Source organism: Scyliorhinus torazame, chromosome 7, assembly GCF_047496885.1.
Source record: "Scyliorhinus torazame isolate Kashiwa2021f chromosome 7, sScyTor2.1, whole genome shotgun sequence".
Lineage (NCBI taxonomy): Eukaryota > Metazoa > Chordata > Chondrichthyes > Carcharhiniformes > Scyliorhinidae > Scyliorhinus > Scyliorhinus torazame.
In genome coordinates this window covers 70,370,607-70,379,906 of record NC_092713.1, presented here as the reverse complement: position 1 = coordinate 70,379,906, position 9,300 = coordinate 70,370,607, and the positions used below count along the sequence as shown (strand labels likewise).

General features: G+C 44.4%; 1 protein-coding gene across 1 annotated transcript in view; it reads right to left on the bottom strand.

Moving 5' to 3' along the window:
• Positions 1 to 364: 364 nt before the first annotated feature.
• cc2d1b (coiled-coil and C2 domain containing 1B) overlaps positions 365 to 9,300 on the bottom strand; it is a 153,682-nt gene continuing 144,746 nt past the window's right edge. The window contains exons 23-25 of the mRNA XM_072510886.1: positions 5,594 to 5,718; positions 5,036 to 5,071; positions 365 to 654 (exon numbers count right to left, since the gene is read on the bottom strand). Coding sequence (XP_072366987.1) covers positions 5,059 to 5,071; positions 5,594 to 5,718 — 138 coding nt within the window. The 3' untranslated portion in view covers positions 365 to 654; positions 5,036 to 5,058. The remainder of the gene's footprint in view (positions 655 to 5,035; positions 5,072 to 5,593; positions 5,719 to 9,300) is intronic.

The following is a 9,300-nucleotide window of genomic DNA, read 5'->3' as shown; positions in this document are numbered from 1 at the left end:
AATCAATAGGGGACACATCACAAATCCCTGTGGTGTGCCACTGGACACTGGCTTCCAGTCACTAAAGCAGCCGTCTGTCATTCATCACCCTCTGTCTTCTACAGCTAAGCCAATTTTGAATCCACCTTATCAAGTTACTCTGTATCCCATGTGCACTGGCCTTCTTTATAAGTCTCCCATGTGGGACCTTGTCAAAGGCTTTCATGTTGTCAGAATCCTATGCTCTCTGCTTCCTATCAGCATTTGATTTTTTGAGCACAGTTTACATCTCAAAACAGACCACTTCTAAATGATATGTAAAACGTTCAGCCTCTTGATCTATGAAGCTTTCCAAATCTAAGTATTAAAATACAACAAGCCTATGTAACTGATAAGATCATGAGAGTCTTTATTGAGTTATAATATAGCAAGTTTATTTATAATACATTGTTTTGTAATTATGGGTTTATCTACATTACCTTTAAAGAAACAGGGCAGAGCAAAGTAGTTTTGAATGTGCCAATTTGCAATAAAGACATAAGAGCTTTAAATACACTATTTCACATCTTTGGCTTTGTATGTATATAGCATTCCCAATAGCAGCAATTCACTCTCATAGATTCTGTTCTTTACTGAAGCAGTCACGAAAGAGGTGCATAGATTATATCATTTGACCTACAAAAAAAGGAGAAATTAATGCATTGCTGCTTGATTGTTAGATCAGTTTTGTCTTTCATTTTCTGTTACATATAATGCTGCAAAACATTGTGACCAGTGTGCCTGCCAAAATTTGTGTGTTTATTTTATGGTCACCATCTAGCATAACAATACAGCAAATGTTCCAAGCAATCAATGGACTCTTATTTTTGGGTTTGGTTTCAAAAGTCAGGCTTTCAATGCTAACCTATAGGATAAAAGAAGATTGAAAATATCTGACAAGGTGGACATTCTTAAGACTTATTGGCTTCAAGAAAGAGAACTGTTCTAATGGCTGACATGTAAAATCTTCTGAACTACAAAGACCATAGAGTCCCAGAACTGATTTCCAGTCCATCTTGAGTTAATTGAGTTCAGTCAGGAATGATGCAGAGGGGCGACAATTGGCCAGAGTATTATTGGATTTCATATGCAAGGACTGAGTAATAAATTCTTTGATCTAGCTCAGTGGGCTAGAAAGCTGGTTTGTGATGCAGAACAAGGCCAGCAGCGCGGGTTCAATTCCTGTACCAGCTGAGAATTCTGAATTCTCCCTCTGTGTACCCGAACAGGCGCCGGAATGTGGCGACTAGGGGCTTTTCACAGTAACTTCATTGCAGTGTTAATGTAAGCCTATTTGTGACAATAAAGATTATTTACATTTACTCCTGATCACTATATATCTATCTCTGGTGGATAGTGGGCAAACAAAATCAGGCTCGCCACAATGTCCTCCATAATTAATCCAAGCTCAGTACGGAGGTTGTTTTTAAGTGTTAGATTGATTTTTTTGATGATAGTTGTGACAAGTCTTTGAACCATATTTCAGATTTAGGCAACATGCAAAGTGGAAGTGTTAGAAATTCAGATGAGACAAAACTTTGAAACATGGCCTTGGGACATAAAATCAGTGATGGGATCAAATAGCAACCTTCCCTTAAAACATGCTTTTTGTTAAAGACCTCCAATAGCCTTCAAGTTCTACAGGTCACAACCTTGCTGTCTTCAAAGATTTTTTACCTAAAACATTAATCAACAAAAAGCCTTCCCCTTTCTAAAAAAAAAAAATTAGAGTACCCAATTCTTTTTTTCCAATTAAGGGGCAATTTAGTCTGGCCAATCCACCTACTCTGCACATCTTTGGGTTGTGGGGGTGAGACCCACGCAGACACGGGGAGAATGTGCAAACTCCATGTCCTCAGCGCTGTGAAGCAGCAGTGCAAACCACTGCACCACCGTGCCACCCCAGCCTTCTCCTTTTTGTCTTTGAATTCTTCTCTTAACTTGTAGCTTTCAGGAAACATGTATTAGATCAAAAGTGAATATGATCAACTTGTGAACATGTGCATTTGACATTGAGTTGTGGGCATCGTTGGCAAGGCCAGCATTTGTTACCATCCCTAATTTGCCCTTGAAATGAGTCGCTTCTAAGCCATTTCAAAGGGCAGTTAAGAGTAAACCACATTGCTCTGGGTCTGGAGTCACATGTAGCCAGACCAGACAAGCATGGCAGATTTCCTTTGTGAAAAGACATGAATTAACCAGACAGGTTTTTTTAACAACGATCGATGATAGTGTCAGTCATCATTACTGAGACCAGCTTTATATCCAAAATTTATTAATTTAATTTAAATTCCACTTGCTGTCATAATGGGTTTTGAACCCATGTCCCCTCAGCATTAGCCTGGGCCTCTGGATTACTAGTTCAGTGACATTACCACGAGGCCACCACCTCTCCCTAAGCATGCAAATCGACCAGCAGGTTCAGGTGATTAAGTAATACACCATGAGTTGCAAATCACCAGAACTTGCTGGTTGATTTTCCATTCCACTATTCAATTCGCAAATATTACAAACTGCCTTTGGCCTCCTGTTACTTTTAAGGACGTGCTGAATTTGCACATTAATCACATATTAAACGCGCTACAGTGAATTAAGGCTGATAATTAACAGTCTTAAGTGTTTTTTAAAACAATACGCTATTCACTAATAATGCCAATCAACTTTTCTCGTCCAAAACTGAACAACGCATGCCGTGGATTCTCATTCTTTCAAATTGTAAATTGTTCTTGGAGAATTTAAAAATGTCATGTATAAAAATAACTTTTTCTATTTCCCGCACCCCCCTCCCTTAATGCAATAACGTAATCATTCTTTCCCTTTTATTTCCCTTACTGTAACCGATATGTCGAACTCATCCACTCGAAATCACTTTCCTTTTCAAGTTGGTCGGTATCTCTATTCAATCCCATTAGTTCAAGAGGTAGACTATTGGTCATGCCATTCACTAAGGCCCGAGAAGCCCTGTTCCTCTCTCTGCATTGTTACCAGAAAATATTTGAGCTCAACAATGCAGAATATAATTTAAATAACAGGATATGTCACAAGCTGCTACACCCCAGCCAAATCTTCCCAAAGTTAAACAGAGCTCCCTAAACAAACTATATCTGGACCAAGGAAGATAGTGGATGCATTTGTTGTAATCTTACATTATTCCTTAGATTTTGGAAATCCCAGCAGATTGGAAAAATGCACTTCTGTTCAAGAAAGGAGGTAGATTGACCCAATCTCCTAGCCTATCTATATCCTGTAATATCTGTGTCGCATCTTCGCTGCCTGCTTTCCCACCTATTTTAGTATTATCTGCAAAGTTTGCTATGTTACACTCTGTCCCTGCTTGCAGATCATTCATATAGATTGTAAACAGTTGAGGTCCGAGGACTGAACTCTGCAACCCCCATTCGTTACAGTTTGCCAGCCAGAGAAGGACCCATTTAACCCAAAGCTTTGCTTTCTGTCAGCCAGCCAATCCTCAATCTAATATTCTATCCCCAACTCCCTTCAATCTCACCTTTTGGATCAATCGTTTAGGCGGCACCTTGTCAAAAAATGTTAGCAGGATATTTAGAAAGGCATAATACAATCAGGCAGAGTAAACATGGTTTTGTGAAAGGGAAATTGTGTTTGATAAATTACGAGTTCTTTGAGAATGTAACAAACAGGGCAGTTAAAAGGGAACCAGCAAACGTGTATCTGGATTTCCAAAAGGCATTTGATAAGGTGCCATATAAAGTTACCATATAAGAGCTCATCAGTGATCTTTTTTTAGCATGGATAGTGGACTCATTAATTACCAGGAAACAAGTGAGGATACATGGGTCATTTTCAAATGCCAAACTGTAATTAGTGGAGTGCTTCATAAGCACTGGGACCTCAAGTATTCATAGTTCACATTAATGACTTGGAGAAAGGACCTAACTGTATTATAGCCAAATTTACTCACAATATACAAAGATAGGTGAGAAAGCAAATTGATGAGAGGATACATAGGGCCTTCAAAGGGATATAGATTGGTTAAGTGGGCAGAAATCTGGCAGATGAAGTACAGGTTGAAAATCCCTTATCCGAAATGCTTGGGGCTGAGTGTGTATCGGGTTTTGGAATATACTGTGCTTGTGCGCTGGGAACTGTGCATGTGCGGCGCGGGCTGGGAACTGCGCATCGCCCGGGAGCCTTGTGCGATTTCCCATTCATGACGTCATGTCAGCGCTCGAAAAAAGAGCAGATTTTGGAATTTTTTGGTTTTCGGATAAGGGATGTTCGACCTGTTAATGTGGGAAAATGTGAGCTTGTCAATTTGGCAGAAAGAATACAAGCAGAATATTATGTATATACAGAGCAATTTCAGAATGCTGTGGTACAGAAGGGCCTGGGTGTGCTTGCACATGAATAACAAAGTCCAGCATGCAGGTACATCAAGTAATTACGAATGCAAATTGAATGTTGGTCTTTTGTAAAAAGGGGAATCGGCGGCACGATGAGGCAGCAGCTAGCAATGCTACCTCACGGCGCTAAGGACCCGGGTTTGATCCCAGTCCCGGGTCACTGTCCATGTGGAGTTTGCACATTCTCCCCTTGTCTGCGTGGGTCTCATCCCCACAACCCAAAGATGTGCAGGATAGGTGGATTGGCCACGCTAAATTTGCCCCTTAATTGGAAAAAATGAAGTGGGACTCTAAATTTATTTTTAAAAATGTACTGCCAAGGGAATGAAGTGCAAAAGTAGGGAGCTTTTGCTACAGCTGTACAGAGCATTGGTAAGACCACACCTAGACTCCGGTGTATAGTTTTAGTCAACTTTCTTGAGGCAAAACAGTGGAAACCATTCTGAGAAAGTTCACGAGGTGACTCCTGGAATGAGGAGTTTGTCTTCTGTGGAAAGGTGAGAAGACCTGTGACATACTGTTGCAACTGAGCAGTGAGGTGCATATGTTCGATCCCTCAACCTGTTAAGACTTTGAACCTCAGCTGTGGTTCTGGGCTAAGGCACTGAGTGGAAAATCAAAAACAAATAACATACCTGAAGAAGTTGAAGTGGTTACTTTAGTCCTGTGCCCTAGACAAATGTAACGGTCAAGTAATTAAAATCCTTAAGTAGTTTTTGGAAGTGATAAATTCCAGTTACTCTCGCCCATTCCCACTAATTCTTAAAATGGTTATAACTTTTGTAAAGAGAAAACAACTCAGTGTGTAAGCTAAAAGCAAAATACTGCTTGTGCTGTAAATCAGAAATGAAATATAAAATACTGGAAATACTCAGCAGGTCTGGCAGCATCCATGAAGAGAGAAAAAGTTAATATTTCAGCCAATGAGCTTTCAGAGTTCTGATGAAAGGTCATAAAACTGAAATGTTAACTTTCTCTCTGCGCAGATGCGGCTAGGCCGGTGAATACTTCCTGCATTTCCTGGTAGTAGTGTATAAACTGCTCCTTTAATGCAGCTTTCCCTCAATGATTAACAAATTACCCAAAATGTAAATTGGGGAGAGAAAAATTCCATAGACCGGATCCATGACCAGTTTCATTTAAAATACGCAACTCCAATCATTCAGAGGAAGATTATCTGCACATGTTCTCACCTAGTGGCCGAATCAAGGACCAGCCATTTCTCGGTGTTAATTTGCAGATCTTGTCCATTGAGAGGCTCTCTGATCTGAACTTTCAGTTCTAATCGACCACCGGTAGATTTTCTGCCTTCAAAAATCTAAAGTAAGGAAAACAAATATGTGTTTCAATCAATCCTTGAAAAATCTACAAAACTCAAAGCATCTTTGCAATATTTAAAAATAATTTAAAATATAAATTCTACTCAAACGGAAAAATCAATTTACATACAACAGGTGATCATTTAAAAACATTTATTTCTCAGGATGTGGACATCGCTGGCTGGACCAGCATTTATTGTCCATCCCTAATTGCCCTTGAGAAGGTGGTGATGAGCGGCCTTTGTGAATTGCTGCATTCTATGTGGTGCAGCAGGAACACCCACTGTGCTGTTAGGGAGGGAGATCCATGATTTTCATCCAGGAACAGAGAAGATACGGCGGTATAGTTCCAAGTCAGGTGGTGTGTGGCTTAGAGAGGAACTTCCAAGTGACGTTCCCATCATCTGCTGTCTTTGTCCTTTTAGAACATAGAATTCACAGTGCAGAAGGAGGCCATTCGGCCCATCGAGCCTACACCGGCCCCTGGAAAGAGCACCCCACTTAAGCCCACAACTCCGCCCCATATCTGTAACCCAGCAACCGCACCCAATCCCTTTGGACATCAAGGGTAATTTAGCATGACCAATCCACCTAACCTGCACATCTTTGGACTGTGGGAGGAAACCAGAGCTCCCGGAGGAAAGCCACGCAGACACGGGGAGGATGTGCAGACTCCGCACAGACAGTGACCCAAGCCGGGAATCGAACCTGCGACCCTGGAGCTGTGAAGCGACAATGCTAACCACTTTACTACCGTGTCGCCCAATTCCAGATTTTTATTGAATTCAAATTTCACATGTGCCGTGGTGGTATTCGAGCACTGTTGCTTCACAGCGGCAGGAACCTGGGTTTGATTCCCGGCTTAGGTCGCTATCTGTGTGTAGTCTACACATCCTCCCCATGTCTGCGTGGGTTTCCTCCGGGTGCTCCGGTTTCCTCCCACAGTCCAGAGATAGGCAGGTTAGGTGGATTGGCCATACTAAATTGTCCTTAGTGTCCAAAAGGTTTAGGTGAGGTTACTGGGTTACGGGGATAGGCTGGAGGTGTGGGCTTAAGTAGGGTGCTCTTTCCAAGGGCCGGTGCATACTCGATGGGCCAAATGGCCTCCCTCTGTACTGCAAATTCTATGATTCTAGGTGGTAGAGGTCACAGGTTTAGAAGATCGGAGAGAGAATCAAACATAAGAACATAAGAACTAGGAGCAGGAGTAGGCCATCTGGCCCCTCGAGCCTGCTCCACCATTCAATGAGATCATGGCTGATCTTTGTGGACTCAGCTCCACTTTCTGGCCCGAACGCCATAACCCTTAATCCCTTAATTCTTCAAAAAACTATCTATCTTTATCTTAAAAACATTTGATGAAGGAGCCTCAACTGCTTCACTGGGCAAGGAATTCCACAGATTCACAACCCTTTGGGGACATTCAATGGCATTACCATCACTGAATCCCTCACGATCAACATCCTGGCGGTTACCATTGATCAGAAACTGAACTAGACTAGCCATATAAACACTGTGGCTACAAGAGCAGGTCAAAGGATAGGAATTGTGCAGCCATTAACTCCTTACTCCCCAGAGCCTGTTCATCACCTACAAGGCACAAGTCAGGAGTGTAATGGAATACTCTCCACTTGCCTGGATGAGTGCAGCTCCAACAACACTCAGAAGCTCAACCATTCACGGTAAAGCAGCCTGTTCGATTGGCACCCCATCCACATTCACTCCCTCCACCACCAATGCACAGTTGCAGCTGTGTACCATCTACAAGATGCACTACAGGAACTCACCAAGGCTCTTTAGGCAGTGCCTTCTAAACCCATGACCACTACCACCCAGAAGGACATGGGCAGCAGATACTTGGGAACATCACCACCTGGAGGTTACCTCCAAGTCACTCACCATGCTGACTTGGAAATGTATTACCGTTCCTTCAGTGTTGTTGGGTCAAAATCCTGCAACTCTCTCCCTAACAGCACAGTAGGTGTATCTACACCACATGGACTGCAGTGGTTCAAGCAGCTCACCACCGCCTTCTCAAGGGAAATTAGGGATGGGCAACAAATGCTGGCCTAGCTGGCAAAGTCCACATCCCGTTAAAAAAAAATTAAAAAGATGCTGCCGACTGAGCCTTGGTGAGTTGCTGCAGTTCATCTTGCAGATGGTACACACTACTGCCACTGTGCGTCGGTGGTGGATGGGGTACCAATCAGGCCAGCTATTTTGTCCTGAATGGTGTCAAGCTTCTTAAGTATTAAATTCTGGGATTTGTATGGACAGGGAACTCCCCGCGGGTGAAGAGGATGATGCTTGAAAGGAACAGAGGAGAAGGGGGGCTGGCGTTGCCGAATTTCAGCAGCTATTACTGGGCGGCCAACATAGCTGTGATAAGGAAATGGATGGTGGGTGCGGGGTCGGTTTGGGAGCGGATGGAGGCTGTTTCGTACAGGGGCACTAGCTTAGCAGCCCTGGTCACGGTGCCTCTGCCACTTTCACCGGCACGGTACTCCATCAGCCCGATAGTGGTGGCGGCTCTTCGGATCTGGGGCCAGTGGAGGAGGCATGTAGGGGAGGTAAGAGCATCGGTGTGGACCCCAATCTGCGGCAACCACCGATTTGCTTCAGGGAACATGGATGGGGGGTATCGACTGTGGAGGAGGGCGGGGATTGTGAGGATAGGGGATCTGTTTCTGGAAGGGAGCTTTCCGAGCATGAGGGCGCTGGAGGAGAGGTTTGGGCTGGCGAGAGGGAACGACTTTAGGTACTTACAGGTGCGAGATTTTTAATGCAGACTGGTGCCGTCCTTCCGACGTCTCCCGCCGAAGGGGAGGCAGGACAGGGTAGTTTCTAGGGGAGAGGTGGGAGAGGGTAGAGTTTCAGATGTCTACAAGGAACTAATGGGAGATGGGAGCTGAGGTTACGCAGACCGAGGACCTGAAGCTTAAGTGGGAGGCGGAGCTCGGGGGGGGGGAAGGTATCTGGGCAGAAGCCTTGAGCAGAGTAAACAGGACCGCAACATGCGCCAGGCTCAGCCTGATCCAGTTTAAGGTCGTGCACCGGGCCCACATGACGGTGGCCCGGATGAGCAGATTCTTCGGGCTGGAGGACAAGTGTGCTTGATGCGCCGGTGGGCTGGCTAACCATGTACACATGTTCTGGTCGTGCCCTAAACTCAGGGGGTATTGGCAGGGATTCGTAGATGTCATGTTCCAGGTATTGAAAACTTGGGTGGTAATGAGTCCTGAGGTGGCAATCTTTGGGGTTTCGGAGGACCTGGGAGTCCAGGAAGAGAGAGAGGCCAACGTTCTGGCCTTTGCTTCCCTGGTAGCCCGGCGATGAGTACTGTTAGCATGGAGGGACTCAAAGCCCCCGAGGGCTGAGGTATGGCTATCGGACATGGCGAGTTTTCTTGGCCTAGAGAGAGTCAAGTTCGCCTTGAGAGGTTCGCTACTAGGGTTCGCCCGAAGGTGGCAGCCATTTATTGACTTCTTTGCAGAGGAGTAAGCGTCAGCGGGGGAGGGGGGGTGGCTAGGATAGAGTAGGGGGATATTGAGGCAGGTCCTTGCGTGAACAGAGCCGTGGGT